The 18135-nt window shown below is 40.7% G+C and overlaps 2 protein-coding genes across 2 annotated transcripts in view; one reads left to right on the top strand and one right to left on the bottom strand.

Annotated features, from left to right (window-relative positions):
- Positions 1 to 255: 255 nt before the first annotated feature.
- Positions 256 to 6711, bottom strand: TRMT5 (tRNA methyltransferase 5). Its single transcript, XM_050897587.1, has 5 exons — positions 6703 to 6711; positions 4261 to 4910; positions 3723 to 3847; positions 1550 to 2204; positions 256 to 557 (listed from the first exon to the last, which is right to left on the bottom strand). Exons 1-5 carry the CDS (start codon positions 6705 to 6707, stop codon positions 493 to 495), a joined length of 1500 nt encoding a protein of 499 aa, XP_050753544.1. The 5' UTR covers positions 6708 to 6711; the 3' UTR covers positions 256 to 492.
- A 275-nt stretch (positions 6712 to 6986) lies between these two features.
- The window catches only part of SLC38A6 (solute carrier family 38 member 6), a 42131-nt gene continuing 30982 nt past the window's right edge, over positions 6987 to 18135 (top strand). Inside the window, exons 1-5 of the mRNA XM_050897175.1 lie at positions 6987 to 7071; positions 7880 to 8001; positions 8769 to 8842; positions 13104 to 13156; positions 16204 to 16243. Coding sequence (XP_050753132.1) covers positions 7928 to 8001; positions 8769 to 8842; positions 13104 to 13156; positions 16204 to 16243 — 241 coding nt within the window. The 5' untranslated portion in view covers positions 6987 to 7071; positions 7880 to 7927. The remainder of the gene's footprint in view (positions 7072 to 7879; positions 8002 to 8768; positions 8843 to 13103; positions 13157 to 16203; positions 16244 to 18135) is intronic.

Genomic DNA, 18135 nt, shown 5'->3' with positions numbered 1-18135 from the left:
AGAGCTGCTTGTGCATCTGCTAACAGTAATCCAATATTCTTAAACACCAAAACCATTTGTCAGAGAGAATCCAATGCAAGGGTTATACAAGTCATCTTGCTTAGACCCGACAAAATATAAAAATCTGTTTTCGCCACAAACTGCACATTATCAAAATGACATAGCAGAAAACTATCCCAGTCCGTGTCACTCAATTATCATGGGGCATGAAACAATAGAGAGCAGAAAAATACCAAAACACATTTATTACAAAAAAGCGAAGTTTTATTTTTTGTGTAGTAACAACAATTTCAATCTGCTTATTGATCCTGCAATTAAAAAAAGGTAAATGCAGGAAGCAAGGCTCATAAAGGAAAGCTGCAACATGCATTACGCATCTCGGCACCTGAGATGAGTAACACAGGTATGCTTCAAATAATTCAAGGGGTGAACCAGAGGTAACCTAAGTATACCTCACACAAATTACTGAGGTAGTTACCATAACTCTAGTCTTCAACTCAGTAACTTTTCTTCAGAAAAATCTTTGCTGGTACACAGACGTTTCGAGGCTGGTTTTGCTGGAAGAAGGTTAGAAAAAGTAAGTTATTTAACGTACAGTAAACAGACTGAACTAAACCACAAGCCACATAACACTTAAGGGATTTAACAGGAAGAGATGAGAGTTAAAATCAGGATTAACAGTCACAAATGAAAACTGTTACAGCAATAATGGGCGGTCTTTACTAAATGCCAGAAAGAGCTTTCAAAAAACCTATATTGAGCTACGTTTTGACCTACATCTCAGTGCCACCCAACAACAGCGTAAAAATAAGTTTCATGGCATTAAAGCTTTATCAAAACCTCCTTTCCTCCAGTTCATGTAACTGCAGTCTGAAAGCCTCCCCCTCTCCCCCCTTGTCATGTAGCGCAAAGAGCAAGATCACTGAAACCAACTAGCTTCTACGAGTACTTCAAGAAACAAATGACCAATTATAAAAAAAAACAAAAATCAAATTCAACATCAAAGATCTCTAAGGATATCTATTTCTCAGTGAAATTGTACAGAACCTGATTCTGCTGATTCTGTAGTGACTCCCGACCTAAACTGAGTCCGTGCAAGCATAAGGGAGAAGGGTCAGAACTGGGACCAGTCACTCAGAAGTACGCTATTCTACCCCGGGTGAAAATGAAGCTCCAGTTCTTATGTATTTAGCTAACAGAAACGTGTGCTTGGCGTTAGATACCCCGTCCTCCCCCAGTATGCCATCTAAGGCATAAAGGTCTGGTTTATGGCCTGTGGGATGATCCTATCCAGTCCACCATTTTTTCTGTGGAGGCTCATGCTGGGATCAGAGGAGCAGAGCGCTGTTACCAAGAGCGCATGCAGCCCTGCAGCTGCTGCACACGTGCAGGCGCTCAGTCCTGCCGGCTACCTCCATGCTCACGCCGGAGTACCGAATCGCTGTCCCACGGCTGACGTGGCCCACAGGGCTGACAAAGTGCGACCAGCCTGAGACAGCAAAAGGTGTAGCCTGAAATCCAAGTGCCACGTAGGAGGCTTGTTCCTTACCTTCATCAGGGCAGGGCCTCTTGTACAGCACGTCTGCTGGAACCTGGAAACTAATGCACAGCATCTCCTTGTTCGGTGCAACATTTCTAACCAGGTAAGTAGAACAGCGTCCATCCAGGGAGGTTCCCAGTGAAGCTTCAGCTCGTTCTTGAATATCTTTGGCTGGGTCGTCATGTTTGGAGAAACCGTAGCAGTGCACTGTGGGAAGGCCAGCAGTGCTGCACGGCTCTCCGGCTAAGAGATGCCTGAAAACATCTAGAAATTCAATAGCCAAAGCTGGCAAATTCATGACTATATGAAAAGAGGTTTTCTGTTGTTCTTTCAGAAGTGGGAGCTCTTTACTTAGTTCTTCTCTTACTGGCCCCAGGAGGAAGTCCCTGCCATCCATGTTGAACGCTTTTATTTTGTTGTCTACTTTGTTTAGTTTGCAGTTGTGCAGGAGCCAGTTGTAGGATTCAGGATTGAGATCGTTTGCAAATACGTGGCACTTTTTCTTTGCTGCTGGAATAGCAAAAGGTCCAATCCCAGCAAAGACATCGAAAAGGACATCACCGGGCTTTAGAAGCTCAACGATACGGCCATGTTCTGTGGAAAGACGTGGGTTCCAGTAGACTTTAGAAAAGTCCAATTCATAGGCAATATTATTTTCTTTGACCTGAAAGTCCAAAACATTTGCTTAAGCCTCTGTGTTCAAATTCCAGGCATGTTTAAGCATTATCAGTAATTAAGACAGCTAAAAAACAAGGTGCTTTATCAAAAGGTAATGTGTACATTGACATTTGTCCCATTAGTAGTACACATGAATCTGGTATAAACAGATCTACTCATCAGAAATACCCATAAGGAATGTTCCAACGGTCAATCCAGATGGCTGGCTTATGCATGTCTCAATCACCAGGTGGAAATAAAGCAGCAACTTAAAATGACCATAAAAAAAAAATCTGAGGCTTTTCAAGAGCTTTGTGGCTAGCTGATAACTCCTTTATTGAAAGCAGACCTTGGGAAGATGCCTCAAGCCTTAGCAGAGTCCGCATAGTAAATAAGCATCTGAGAATGATACAGCACAAGAATGGCAACAGTCAGCCAAATTCAAAGCCATTGGGAGCCAATTCTGCAGTTTGAAAAAATACTGTATTTTATCTCTCAAGGTGACAGAGTCTGGAAGCTGATCCAAACCCAAACTTTGGGATGACCACTATCTTAAGAACAGAACTAAAAAGAAACAGTATTTATTCAGATGAGAATGGGATGCAAGGTAATACTGACTTTGCACCACCACACTGGAATTGTGTGACTGAAGTAAAGTAACTTCAGCAAGAAACATACTGAAGTGTATCTGTACTCCTCGGTGTGCAGCTCAGTGGTATGCTAGATGTATCCTTAATGAGCTGATACCATCTCCATAATATTTGATTATTGCTTCTGCCTTGACAATTCAAATGCTTTCTCTGTGCATGTACAGGATGTTCTACCAAGCTATTCAACTTTTTTATTTGGTAATCTAATGTTTTCACTTCTAAAAGTATAAAACTGCTAACAGGAAAAATATTTTTGGTCGAACCAGTGGCCAAGTTTCCAGCTAAAGACAAGAAACCCTACGCGAAGAATACTTGGCAGTTACATAGTGCTTTACACCTGAAAAATGTCAAAACAGAGGAGAGATGAGGTTTGTCTTGCTGCTGACAGAAAAGGAAAAAGGCATAGGCAAAATCTTGCCTAAGTTGCAAAGCCAGTGAGATTTAAAAACACAGTCTTATGTTTTATACCAGCCAGTGGACAAGGCTTGGCGAAATTAAGAAATAGCATTTTCTTAGATCAAATCTGTTAAATATTTTGGCTTTAGAGTGAGAAACACCCCTCGCTACAAGTTTGTAATTAGTATCTCTGTAAGAAACCTTTATTTCAGCTGCTTTTACGTATCATTAAAATCTAGGCTGTGAACTTGAAAGAATACTTAACGTTCATGATCCCTATGGTTGTGAGTTTGCTCTTGGCAGACCAGGACAAATGAACTTAGCAGTAGCTGCCAACTCTTACACTCTAAAACAGGTGTCAGGAAGGGCACTGTGCAAAGGAATGGTCTTAATAGTATCTCTTCGTCACATCTTTCCAGTGGATGCCTTTGGGTTTTAACATATTAAATTTAAAATAACAGGAGAAAAAAACCCTGTACCTTCGTTACCAGGTTGCTCTCTCCAGCAAGCACTTCCATTTGAAAATTTCTGTATGTGCTGTCAATAATATTGGTTTTATTCACTGCACAGGTGATTCCCGGATTCTTGTCAATTATAACCTGGCCTGAAAGAGAGGACAAAAGATATTCCAGTTAAGGGACTACAACCTCTTAATGTTCTACAAGAGATACAAACACTGCTGTTTACAGTTCAATTAACAAAAGTAAGCATGTATTAGAACCACCCTAATGATTCAGGGTTGCAGATGTGACATCTTTCTAAGGCACGTACTTTACCCTGACCCAATGCTCAGTGAAGCGAGACCACAATTAGTGTAAGAGGAGAGAAGTGTGCCTTCTGTGCACAGCTACAGCATCAGCACAAGGCTATTTAAAGTCAAAATATAAAGTAATGAAAAGTGCTCCAAAGTTTTCTTTGTACAAGTAATAATTTATTGGTAGAATAATTGTTAAAATATCTTTTTAACAATATACAAAATATATGAATTACTTTTTTGAGAAGAGTTGTTTTACCTACCAATCAAATGTCTGTATGGTAGCTGATGATCTCTAAGATTCAGATGAGCTATATGACCAACACGGCTAAATCCAGAGGTGACTTCTTGACCTTCAGGAAGGACTGCTCGTAGGATCTCCTCTGACTTGAAATTCTCGTAAGTCAGCTCCAAGTTATACTTGGACACCTCAGGACGAACATTAAGCTGTTTTAATACCTCTTCCTCCGATTCTCCCAATGAGAATTCTGGTATTTTATGAGGATCCAGAATAACAAGTCTACTGTTCTCATCTTCCAGATCCTCAACCACTCGCTTTAGACCAGGACGCTGTAGGACCGTATGTTTTAGGGACTTTAGCAAAGTATTTACAATTTCTTTCTTGACTTTAAGAACTGGAACAACAACTGTCCTTTTAAAAGCTTCTCTGTTGAGTAGTGTCATCCCACGCACTTCAGGATGCGGTGAATACAGTTCTAGATTAGCTTTATCCTCCACAGTTTCAGGCATTGTAAAAAACCTATTTTTTTTAACTACTACAAACAGCGCAGGTATTCTGCCAGAATATTGCGCCAATAGCATCCAAACTGCTGGAAATGATGTATTTGATGCAGCTGTCCTAAACCGGTTAGTTTTCAGTAGTTTGGCAGAGTATCCAAATCTCCATAAAGTCCTAGAAGAGAAATTATTCATTTTATAGACATTATGTAATCATTCCATTAAAAAGGCTGCAAATCACATGGATTTGCTGTTCTCTTAAACTAGAATTTCCATCTATATGAAACAATCCACAATAGTTTAGTAAAGCTCTTTATTATGAATTATATACTACAAATTTCTGTCCTTTTGCAAATGTATTTTTAGAGTTAAACATTAACTAACTTTAAGCAGTGAGATAATCCCCTCCTGCCAAAAAACAGTGACCTCTCTTTGTTCTAATAAACATGATATTAATCCCAGTAAGCTAAATGGAAAAATTTCTACTGTCTTGATCCTACTGGTGGATCCCTTCTGTTTCTGATAAAGTTCATTACCAAGCAGTGGTTGCTAGAAAACAGTTATTAGCAATAGTGGTCATAATCACTCCTCACCGATTTCTGCCTCCTATACCCCAGTGGTAAGGGGTTACACAGTCTGCAGTGTCTTTGCTCCACGAGCTGCATGCCAGAAAGACCATGAATTAAATGCAGAATTCCCCTGAAGGTACAGGGAAGCATTACTAATGTCTGTTCAAGTGACTGAACTCCTCTCCACAGTTCATTCATAGGATGGGGACTTGAAAAGTAGCTTTACACTTCGCATGGTTTCCTCCACTAGAGCCAAACCAAAGGGGCCCAACTTTTCTGATTCTGCATCGGCTGCTCCTAGGCAGGAACCAATGATTTAGGTAGTGTGTGAGGCTGACATTTCTCCTGACTTCTTGGGAAGTTTGTTTTAAGATTGGGGGTTGATAGGAGAGATGCAAACGAGCTCTGAAAGGAAAGCAGTTCTCTTGCCTGTCTCAGACATCTACACTCCGACATACAGGGCTGCTGCCCTCCTTCTGGGTAACAAGCCATGCGGTCTCTCCTTCAAAAAAGGAGCTGTGCTCTACCCTTAGCAAAGCTGGCCCCGCTCCCATCCTCCCTCCCCCACAAATCCCAGCTCCTCACTGGGACTCCCTACATCTCCCAGCCAGCTCATTTCCCTAACCCAAGTCTTTGGCAAAGCACACCTCCTTTCCCCGTTGACTCAAAAATAAACATTACATTCTTCATGTCTGCTACAGAGGAGAAAGACTTCACCCAGAGGCCACAGCATCCCAGTGTTTTTCTTAGGCATTCCCTTTCTCCCTAGCTGGAAACTGCTGGCCTAGTCTGCATGGGCTTCTCGGTATTAGATAAGCCCGCAAGATAAAAGCCGCCTCGCCGGGTCTGGCTGGAGGTTCCCGCAGCCATGCAGCCGCAAAAGGACTAACATCTTCCCAACACTGCCTTGCAAGACCTGCCTTTCCCCCGTAACCAAGGTCCCGCCAAGATCTCCGTTTGCCCCATTCTTCCCTCAGAGTAATCTGAGTAAATCGGGGGCGGGGGGGTGCTGCTGGAGGGCTGCTACCCGCTCCGCCCGGCCCGAGCTCCACGAGCAACACCGGGCACCGAGCACAGAGACCCCCGGACGGGTCGGAGAGGCGCCGGCCAGGCCTCACCCGGGGAAGGGACCCTCGCCAGGGCGGGGGGGTGCCGCAGGGCGGGGGCCTCTCCGGGGTCACCGCCCCTCCCTGAGGGGAGCCCCGCTGGCAGCCGCCGCCTCAGGGCCACCGCGGCCTGTGCCGCCCGCCGCTGGCCGGAGGTGAGCAGGCCCGGCCGGGGGCCGCGGGGCCGGGGCCGGGGCCGGGGCCGGGGCCGGGGCCGCCGCCCCGCACGCAGGCCGCAGCCGGGGCCGCCCCGTTGCCACGGCTACCGCTCCCCCAGCCCCCCCGCCCTCACCTCATGCCGAGCCCCGCAGCGCGCGCCGGCGCCTTCGCACGTCATCATCGTCATCGCCGCCGCCGTGACGCCGCGCCGCCGCGCCGCTGCGTGCGGCCGCGCCGAGGGGAGGGGGGTGGAGCGGCGGCCCCGCCCCGCGGCGGCCCCGCCCCCCCGGCCCGCCCCCCCGGCGCTGCTCCCCTCAGAGGCGAGGCGGCTGGGGCGCGGGGTGCCATGGCGCCGCCGCCGCGGGGGGCCGGGCGGCTCCTGGCCGAGCGGGGCTGGTACCTGTCCGCCCGCGAGCAGCAAGAGGAGGAGGAGGATGAGGAGGAGGCGGCGGACGAGGACGGGGAGTCCGTCCCGCTGCTGCTGCCGCCGCCGTCGGGCAGCGTGCGTGTGAGGGGGCGGCTCGGCGGTGGGGAGGGGAGCGCCCTGAGGGGGGCTGCGGCCGCGGGACTGCCCGGGCCCGCTCCGTCGGGGGGCGGCGGGTGCCGGCTTGGCTTGCTTTCCCCGGGTCCTGTGTCTGTCAGGGCGGTCCCCGGCCCCGCGGCTTGGCGGCTCCCGGGCCGGGAGGCTGCGGGGGCGGCCGCCCCCGGCCGGTGTTGGTTCTGAGGAGAAGTTCGGGGAGCGTGGCCCGGGCGGGGGGAGGGAGGGAGGGGGACCTCGGGCTCAAAGGTTGGGCCGGTCGGTGCAGCTCGGCGGAGAGGGGAGGCGGAGGGTGGACGGGGCTGTGCAGGACGGCTCCCGGGGGGTGACATCTGGCGAGGGCAGCGGGAAGGGCCGGGCAGGGGCGCGGGACACGGGGCAGTGCCGGGCCTGGGAAGCTGAACATCTGGTCCTGGCGCTCCGTTTGATGCTTTGATTGCACAGCTCTTGGAAGTGCTGCCGTTTGCTCTGCCCCTCGCTCCTGTTGCGAGCACGCAGGGATAGCCTGCTTTTAAGCATAAACCTTGCTGCACTCTTTTTGTGCTCTGATATCACTGTAGTCCAAGGTTATAGACGTCTTGGGGTCCTTACAGGACAGCATCATGTTATTGTATATGCACGAGGGTTTGCATGGTCTTAGAATGAGAAAAGAGATTTTCCGATTTAGATTAGGGAAGGAAAAGTTGACTGCCTCCCCCTCCCTTCAATTTCCTCCTATGAAAGCTCAAAACACCTCTTGCACTAATTGTACTTTGTTTTGCCCTTTTCACAGAATCCTCCAAATCGTGGGTCTTCCTTTGGTTTCTCAGTATTTAATTTAATGAATGCAATTATGGGAAGTGGGATACTTGGCTTATCCTATGCTATGGCCAACACAGGGATCATGGGATTTAGGTAAGTTTTCAGTTTTTATGCATACTTATTTTTAAACTCAGCTTGTAGTTTTAAATGGAACATAACTTGATTACTAAGACTCCTGTGCAAAAACTGAGGAAGAAATAAATAGCTTGTGCTTTTCAGCATTGTTGAATAAGATCTTCCCTCTTTGGTTTAGTCATTCAAATCTGGCCTAACATAAGTACTGCCCAGACGTTGCATTAAATTGCCACAGGGTGGCAATTTCTTGGCCATTACTCCTAATAGATTGATATTTACGTTTCAAAGCTGCTATCTCCTTCACTTCCAGAAATGAGCCTTCTGGAGTAGGATGGCTACGTATTTGAAAAATGTGAATCAGCTTGTGTTTTTGTTTGCACTTCTACTTGTTGTACATACTAACCTATGGATAACAGGGCCAAAGTCACCAGAATTGTCACTTTTACCATTTTCTAAGCATTAGATTCACTTCATTAGAAGATACGTGTTTGTCTGTGTATACGTATACGCACAAACTCCTATGTTTATGTCCTCTTTGTAATTCATGTATCGGGCCTTTACACAGTATAGTATGTGATATGCTTTGGTGAACAATATAAGCAGCGGAACTTAGCAAGTATTGGGAAGGTCAGAGACCATATGAACCATAGTCAGCAGATATAAGCCATAAAATGAGGAAATCTGGTCTTGTGGTAGCTTACTTCTTGCAAAAGTAGCATTCTTAAAGATAGAAGGTGCATTGTGCTGTAAAAGTGCTGTAACTGTGAATATTTTGTGTTTTTTAGTATCTTGCTGCTGATTGTTGCCAGCCTTGCTTCTTACTCTGTATTTCTTCTGCTCAGTATGTGCACTCAGACTGGTAAGTGAAAAGGATTTATCTAACAGTGATCTCTGAAATACTTCCTCACATATATCACAAAGACATGACCCGGTATAATTATTATAATTAACAGCATCTTAACAGATAGCTGTGTCTGATTCACTGATGTTGAAATATTTAATGTTTTTCACAATTACTATTTGCCATTTAAAAATATGATTTTGAAACTTCGTGTGAAAAGTCAATGCCAAATTGACTGGTTTCTAGATTTTCAGTTTCATTTTTTCAAAATGCCTCTCTCATCTTTCCAAAAAGATAGATCCTGTATTTCTGTAGCAAAATTATTTTGGTGCTGGCTGAGCCACGCTACTTCAGTGTGTACTGTTGCTTTCAGTGAAGGCTTAAGAGCAATAAAATAGCAGACTTTCATTCTTCTACTTGTAATATATATTTTGTTTATGGCTTGAAATGGGTACCTTTCAGGTTTTGTAATCATATTGGATTATTATAATTCTCATGGCATTTTATAGACACAGGTTTTTACAGCATTTTTGGTACTGAATGAGAAGTCACGTTGCAGTCCTTAGAAATTACACTGCTTTGAGAATGTTCAAACAGTAGATTTAATATCTGCAATCTAATCTGCTAATGTTTTAATTCTTGCTTCTATTAATTGTTACTGAAACAACTGACTAGTTCCTTGAGTTCTTGTACACAAAGATCACGTTATAGCAGGAGGTCTCCATCTCTTCCAGTCACCTGGTTATTGTTTCCCTCTCATCTCTCATCTGTTTTCCTCTCTTTTCAAAGGTGGTGGGAGAAAGCTTCTGTTTCTTTCCTTATTGGCTTTGTTTTCTATAGCTAGCTTTGGTCTCTCAGATGATTGCTTCCTGATTCTTCTTAGATCTGCTGCTCCTGTCTTCTTCACCTGTCGAGTGATCCTCTTCATACATTCTTAAAACATATTCTTCAGAGGTAGGGTTACTTCTGTGGTTGATATTGTTGGCTGCTTGATGATTTGGGACTAAGTCTTTGGTAATTTTTTTTTTCTCCTCTTGGAGCTCTGCTTAGTAGAAAGGAATCAGAACCTGAAATAAGTAGCTAGAAAGACACATAAGAAGCAAAAAAAGGGGGACCTTGAGGTGATTTTTTACGATCTTTGTATACCTCTTATTTGAGGCTGAAAAGTTCTGTATTATATAGGCACTGGGTGGTATTATGTTGTTCTCTGGTACAATAATAATTAAAGAGATCCTTGCAAAAGAACTACTGATAAGAGGGGAAAACTAAGGGTTTAAGCTTTTTGAAGTAAGAAAAGTTTCGATGTTATGAATTTAGAGATCTAATATACAAGAATGGTTTAACCCCTCAGTTATTGTCCAAAGGCAACATTCCACCTCAAGAAAGCATTTTTTAAATACACACAACTGAAAGCAAGGAATACCACTGAAATGACAGGATGAAGTATTTCTCTTGTCTGAAACTAGCACTTTACAGTTAATAATTAGTTATCACCTAATGTTGACAGGTAATACTAGCACCAGAACTATGTCTAGATAAGTTTGCTGGATTTATGGCCTTCTGTGTTTTGATTTTTTTTTTTTTTAAATAAGATTTCTCTCGGATTATATTTACTATGATTCCTGTAAAGTATTGAAGTAATTAAATGTTAGATAGCATTCACAGTTTTTCCTTGGAACGTTGTCTTTAAAAAGTGAGAAATATGACCTGTTGTGCTTTGACAGAGTAAAATCTGTGTACATGTTTGCTTTCAAAGTAGATAATTGGACATGTTTCTTTATAAAACCTACATGCGTTTGTGAACAATGTTATAGTATTAAGCTTAATCCATGGCAGGGAATTGGAAAGAATTTTTAGTAGTTTTATCTTAAAAATGAGCTAGAAAAATTTAAAGGGTGGAGAAGAAAAACCTTTGAAAGTGTTTGTAAACTATTCATTCAGGTATTCAAATCATAAAAGTAATCCTAGGAAAGAGCTGACCTATAAAATACCTTCTGAAAAGGCAGTTCTAATAGTAATTCCATTTTAAACAGAGACCAAGATTTATTAAGCACAGGCATTTTAATTGTAGTTTAAAAATAAAGAAGTGTCTTCAATTTTTAAATTATGTTGATCTGGACTTTGACAAAATCAAATTATTTGTGTAGACCAAAAGGCTTAGCAAAAAAAATGTTCCCAAGTGTCAAGTATTAGATTTGGATTAGTTTAGTCAATGTTTTCTCCCGGTGTTAATTCAGTACGACCTACGTTGTTTTGGGGTTTGGGCTGACAAAGGCTAAGCTTACTCTGTAAAGCAGAGGAATTGGGAATTTAAGTGGGATGTACTTTGAAGTTCCGTGGCTTTTTTTCTTTTCTTTTTATGAGTTAGTCATGAGTATTGCTCATACTATACTTGCAAATTTCACTTTGCATTTAAATGGGTAATTCCCATTTAGTGTTAATAACATAATAGAAATCAAGCCAATCAGGCAGAACTTGTTTATCTTTATATCAATTGTGCGTAATATTTTGATCCGTATATTCTTGACATTACAAAAGTAATGTGATTAAGTATTAGGGCTTCCCAGTGTTCACAGGACTAAACTGATTACAGAAACAGAGTTACTATAGAAAATATTCTAAGGTTTCATATTGCTGTTTTGGAATTGTGTGGAAAATTTTGTTCTCTTTGTTGGTAACTCCTCATACGTGTATGCTGTGTATTTGTTCCCATGTGGTGAAAACAACTCTTTCCTAAATGTGTTTAACATTTTACTGATTTTTTTTTTTTAATGCCATTGGAGATGGCCTTCTAAAATCCTATTTTTTTTTCTTGTGATCAACAACTTTATAAATAGAAATTTAAGAAAAATACAGGGTAAAATCTAGTAAGACATACTTCTTGTTTGATTATATCTGTATATAACTTGTATCAGTGTAATGGCAGATGTAAGAGATTAGTCCGGGTTTATGCTGAGAGCTGACTCTGGCTCATTTAATTTTGTCACGTCATTTATTTTGTCATAGCATATTGGTGTTAGTAGTAGAGCAGAATGTGAAACATCGCCCTTGAGAAAATCATATGAGAAAATTAATGAAGTTTGGGGTTTTTTTCCCTCTGGAGCATTGATCTGATTGTGTGCAGAACTTCAGTGAAAGAAAAACACCTAAGCTTGGGCAGTTGGCAGTCTGAGGCTCCAGTCCGGTCATCTGATCCCTGCGAACCGCCTGCGTCTCCCATGTCTTGTTTCATTTACTTCAGTGGGACTTCACTCAGGTGTGAAGGTCTGCCCCCAGCAGCTCAAATTGCAGGGCTGGGCCCTAAATTAAGATGTAACAGGAGTAGAAGCAGTAGTGTACTAAGTAGAACCAAGGAAGAGAAAGCAAGTGTTGTGACAATAAAATTATATGGTTTTGAGATTAATTTTACCCTTTGAGGCATTTACAACTGCAGACTGTTTTATTATATACCGAGAAAGTGAGTGGTATTTCTCAGAAAACTTTCATCTTTTTGGTATCGCTTGAGTTTCTAATGACAAAATACAGAGCAACAATGAAAGACTTTAATATGACTTCCTTCTTTCTGAGAAGGGATTGGTTTGAGTTACCAGCAATATTAGAAGTGAGCTTCAGCTAAAACTCAACAAAAGCATACAGGAAACCGCAGGCTATTTTAATTTGATTATGTAAGTCAGGTGCAGGTAAGGGCAGGATTTTTGTTTTGTTTTTGATTTTGCTTTGGTGTGTTTTGTTTTGTTTTTTTAATAATAGATTTCAACCAAGGAAGGTGTTTACCTTCAGCTCTCTTGAAAATTGATAGTGCTGAGTTTTTAAAAGCTGGCAAAATGGTGATTGATGTTTATATTCGTAGAAAGATTAAAATGGATCCTCTGTTGTTGTCTTCATTTAAAAGAAAAGTGTACCCTTTTAACAAATAAAATATGGGAATATAATATATAATTGTTGAGGCTAATTTCAGAATTCTTCACCTATAGTATCACTTGCAAAAATCTTTGGGAGAAGGCAGTTTGCCATTAATGTTGTTATTTTTTAAATATTACTATTTTTAATATTAAAATGAGTTTTTGGAGAGTCTCTGAACGGTTGAGCATATAGCTGTATTTTGTAGCAGGAGTACAGGTGTGTATAAAAGCTATTTTGTAAATAAAAAAACCCTATAAAATACTCTTTTAATTCTATCCTGAGTTATGTTCATTTAAAAAGGGAAAAAAGGCAAAGCTAGAGCTTTCAAGTGGTTATGAAGTTAGAAGTATCTTAGCTTTGTTTTCCTTACTAACAGCTGTCACTTCTTATGAAGACCTTGGCCTGTTTGCATTTGGATCAGCGGGAAAGGTGAGGATTCATTTTTACCTGTGTATTTTTCTTCTTGGTCTCATGCTTCTGATATACAACTGTTCTTTGCATAGTAGAGAGATATAAATGAAATAAATAGTATAATTACTGACGTCCTAGTATCCTGAAAAATCCGTTACGTCCTGAAGCTTTTTGCTACGTTTCAGTTAGTGTGTCTGGCCTGTGGAAGCCCAAACTTTAGTTAACAGTAAAATAGACATTCCTTAAATGCAAGATTTTGCGCTACTTTCCTGTCAGTGTGTTCATTTTTTAGTTGTATGTACAAATACACGCTCATGGGCGTTGTTGTCAAGTTGGCTCAGCAGTCCGTTTCAGGTTTGTTACAGTCCCATCGTACCTCTGCTGTAAACTAAGAGACGGGTAAGTGATTTACTGTTGTTGTTCTAGAATGTAATAGAGATCTAAGATAAGTGTTTGCCTTTCATGTAGTTTGCACAATAGGAACAAATAAGAGTATGTTTAATACATGTTAATTTTTTTCTTTTCTTTAATAAACTCTTCAGATTAATGTTTCTTACTTGTTTTATCTCATGATTTAAAAAAAAAAAACAAACCAAAACAGCCACCAGCAAACTGACCATTTTTGGTATGAGAGTAATGAACATGTAAGCCATGCCTTTTTAGTAGTGTGTACTGAATCTGTTTTTCCTGATAGACAATGTTGTCCAGTAATACTGGGTGCGCAGGACATACTACTTGTGAATACTGCACATTTAATATTATGACTTCTATGCTCTGTTTCAGTTACACGATACTAAAAGCAGATTTTACCACACAGAAGTGTGATTTTAATGGTTTACTGAAACAAAGTAATATCTTCTGTTTTAATGTAACTGAGAATTAAATCTAAGCTATTAGGTGTTTGTAAGACTTCCATTAGCATTAATAAGCATATGTGAATGTAGTCTGTGAGGATCAATATTTATCGATCAAAGTTAAGATGTGATCAACCTCAAGAGATAATAAACCTTGATATTAGCAAGGTATGAAATAAAATTATTTTTTACAGGAGCTGTTCCGTACACATTAACCACAAGCCATTAGATGCAAAAGTCATAGAAATGTAGAGCTTAAGGAGATATTAAAATGTGACTTAGTCTGCCTTTGCTCTGGGGCAGGGCTAAACATACATAAACCATTCTTGGCCGATGTTTGTCTAATCTGTTATTTAAAAGCTTAAATGAAGGAGATTTCACAGCTTCACTATGTAGTCAACATCAGTAATTTTTTTTTATTCTCCCTAATATACTTTTTCATAATTTTCAGTTTAAATAATTTGTGCTAAAAATCATCTGGTCTTTTATTTTCAGTGTGTATGGAGAGCACTGTAATATTTCTAGGTTGGGAAGCTGTTGTTTTGATAAAATAATTAACAAAAGTTCACCAAGCTTTCCTGATGAACTGACGTTTTCTGGAACACTGATCTTTCTCTCTTGAAGTATCTTTGATACCTATAGAACTTTCTTAAAACTTGCCTGCCAAACGGAACACAGTAAGCTGGCTGAGAACTTGACAGTGACAAGAAATGTAATTATTACCTATATTTTAGATAGAACATGGCCGGTACTACGTCCCAAAACAAGATTTGCTGTTTCTCTGGGTGCTTCATGCTACTGATTGTGTTATCTCAGACTATTTTCTCTATTTGCAATCTAATAAATCTTAAGTCATATATTTGAGAGCTACTTCCTGAATGCACGGCTTTTAAACTGATCTTGTTGATTTGTACACTTTTCTAGTTTACCACAACCATTCTGAATTCTAATCCTGTCCCTGAATGCTCCTCATTTCAGTCAGGCACAGGTGGCTTTTTTTTCTTTCTTCTTTAAAGTAGTACTTACTCTTCCCTCACCCAAGTCGTTTGCTGATGATACAGACGGACTGCTGTAGGACCTTGCTTGAACTGGCATCTTCGGTTGACAGTAAATTACTGGTTAACTGCTCTTGAAGTAGAGCAGTTATTCAACCTTATGGTGATTTCCTGTCAAACGTATTTTTCTGAGATTTGTGAGAATGGAGACTTTCTGCTATTGAAAGACTGCTGATTCTCCTTTTCCAAAGGCATGAAGTATTTGTTTCCATTTATGGCAAATTCCAAGATACTATGCTTTTTTTTTCTTTTTTCTTTTTTTTTTCCCTTCCCCTAGTGACTTTTGAACTGACTTTGAATTTGTTTAAAATCTGATATGACTTTCTAGCTGATCGATTGAAAAAATGGCAACTCTGCTTTCAGATCTTATTCAAAAGTACAAATTTGTTTTTCTCCTCATAACTGTGGCTTAATTTTTTCCAAGTTGATTTAATGGTAGTGCTCATGTAGGAAGGTCCTGCTACATCAAGAAGAGCAGTGGGTAAAAAGAAAAACTGTAGTAGGTGATCGTACTATTTGAGAACTGAACTGAAAACACTGGGAAAACTTTAGACACTTTTAGGGTTTTTTCAGTTGGAAGTTAATTCTTTGGATTCAGACAAATGTTTTAGTAGCCTGTGATCATTTCTACTTCCGTATCAATCCAGTATGAATAATCACAAATACTAAAGAAAAGTCTACCTAGTTTACAAGTGTAAAAGAATAATAACATTCATGACAGTTAAAAATATTCAGGTTTTTGGACTGAGGAAGTAGCTTGTACAAATCTCTGCAGTCCAATTGTCTTTTCAGAGGTGAATGATCGTTTTCATTTGTACTCACCTGATGTCAATTAGAATGCACTCACATGTTTTCAGTGATTTAAAAACCTGATCGTCTGCAGAACAGGCTTCACTCTGTAACTTCTCTTGTTTTGTCATCAGAATGAAAATGCAGTATTTTCAGGGAGATTTTTTGCTTTTATATTCATTTTAGATTGCATTGGTTTCCATTTGTTAAACTCTTCGCTACAGAGAAGATGCCCTTCCTTTCAGTACTAGTTATCGCTTCTACATCTGGTCTGTTTAAGATAATACATATGTGTTTTATGACTGCTATAAACATACGATTTTAGTTATCCTTACCCTTTCTAAAGAAATCAATTTTTTTTTTATAGGTCCTTGTTGCAACTACGATAATTATTCAGAATATTGGAGGTAAGAAACTTCATATGCTCAATATTAACCGAGTGGAGTATAACCTCTGCAGTCTACAAAGCTCCACAAACACCAAAGGCAATAATTAAATTAAAGTGTTCTTAAGAGACTGAGGAGGAGGACAGAAAACTTAAAGAAAATGCTTATGTGATCATGCTAAGTGGAAGTGCTGTCGTCGTGGGGTAGATGGGGGGACTTACGGGGGTTGGATTGTATGCCTGATACTGCATCACAGGATGTGGAGCCCATCCATTATAGCTGGCATTGCTAATTGGAAGGGGCTGAGGAAGCATAATCTCCTCTCTGCTGTTACATACATTTGCATCTGGTAGCTACATTTTGTCATATCATGTGTTTTGGTTTTTGCTGTTGGAACTTGCTTATGCATTTTAGTGATTTGTGTAACAACTGAATGTTTACTTAGCCATGAAGCTTCATATGTTCTTTATTAATGGTAGGGTTTTTTTTGTTAGTTCAATACCTTGGTTTTTGGGGGGGTTGTTTAGTTTGCTGACTTTCATCATGTGGGCTGATAATCTATCGTGTCATATGCTGGGCTGTCCAGTAACATTACTCTTATTTTGTCTTCCTTGGTGCATGACATAATAAAATAACACTAGCTGTCTTTGTATTAAAAAAGTCACCTACGCATTTAAACTCTTACTCAGATGTGTTCACATACTTGACAGTTACTAAGTAGTAGTGCCCTTAGAAATTAATTGTCTGAAAGTAAACAGTGTTTAACAGAACAATTTTAAATTTTTTTGACTGTAAATGTTTTGGATACTTTCTTTTAGATGAGGGAATTATGTGAAAGCTCCCTCCTCTCCGTCCCCTACCGCCAAGAAGATACACAGGTTCACATACATTGACAGAAGGAAAGAGCATTCCAGTGCCTTTCTTCTTTCCTTTAGGATTACCTGTCGAGTCCAGACAATTCAGTGATTACTGGTTTTTGTCACTATGTAGAGACCTAGAACTAGACCAAGTAACTGCTTTTATGATAAAATTGGAATCTTTTCTTATACTAAAAGCTCCAATAATAAAAACTGCCTAATTGAAATGGCTATAAAAACCCAAGCATTAATTTCAGACAGGAGTGAACATATTAATTCCAAGATTAAGGATTATTTATTCATACAGGTTTTAGAGGATGTTCTGTAGCAATGAACAAATTTTTTAATTTCCTTTCCCGTTTGAGTGGACCTCTAAATAAACAGTACTAGAGAAGGAGGGATACACAGTACAGGTTCTGGAGGCTCTGGGATCGTGTACAAGACTCTGTGGTCAAAGGAAATATGACTCTCATTTCTTCCTCATAGCAGTTCATAACCTCCTGTGTGTCATTTTTAATAAAATTCAGCTCAGTAACTCTAGAGCCCCAAACTGTTGCATGCTGGATATTATCAAACTACTTATCCAGTCTTCTGCAGTGGCCTTCTCTGCCAACAAGTTGGGCTTGGTTTGCCAACCAGTGGTTTTCTGTTTAACTAGTTAAAAAGTAGGTTTTTGCAAGTTGAAACTCTTCTTTCAAGTATTTTTAGTGACCTCATTTTGATGGAAGCTTTCAAAACTCTGTGTTGGTTCTTCTGGTTCCAAGGGCAGTATCTTTCATTGAGATGGTTCATGCATCCGATACATTCGCTTGCAAAGATCACTTAGTTTCAAATGCACTGAAAAGAGAAAGCTGACTTTCCTTCTCCGAATCGGTTAGTGTTAGCAGTGCCTAAACATGCCCCAGTCTGTGAGGAAGGGTGATCTGTGGAAACACTGGTTGCAAGTTGGGCCTCCTTGGCACCTTCTCCCATACGGAAGATGTATTGTGGCGTCATTGCAAGGAGCTATCATGGCTTCTGTTTAGTATTTAGATTTCTGTTTGGGAACAGAGCTCC

The sequence above is a fragment of the Gymnogyps californianus genome, chromosome 5 (genome assembly GCF_018139145.2).
Source record: "Gymnogyps californianus isolate 813 chromosome 5, ASM1813914v2, whole genome shotgun sequence".
Classification (NCBI taxonomy): Eukaryota; Metazoa; Chordata; class Aves; order Accipitriformes; family Cathartidae; genus Gymnogyps; species Gymnogyps californianus.
The sequence above is the reverse complement of the archived record's forward strand: the minus strand, read 5'-3'. Positions and strand labels throughout refer to the sequence as shown.

Excerpts from the sequence above, each read along its gene's own strand:
- TRMT5 (XM_050897587.1), bottom strand. Across the intron at positions 3,848-4,260 it reads ACCATACAGACATTTGATTG|GCCAGGTTATAATTGACAAG; the intron begins GTAGGTAAAACA and ends CCTCTCTTTCAG. Across the intron at positions 558-1,549 it reads GAGGCCCTGCCCTGATGAAG|CAAAACCAGCCTCGAAACGT; the intron begins GTAAGGAACAAG and ends ACCTTCTTCCAG.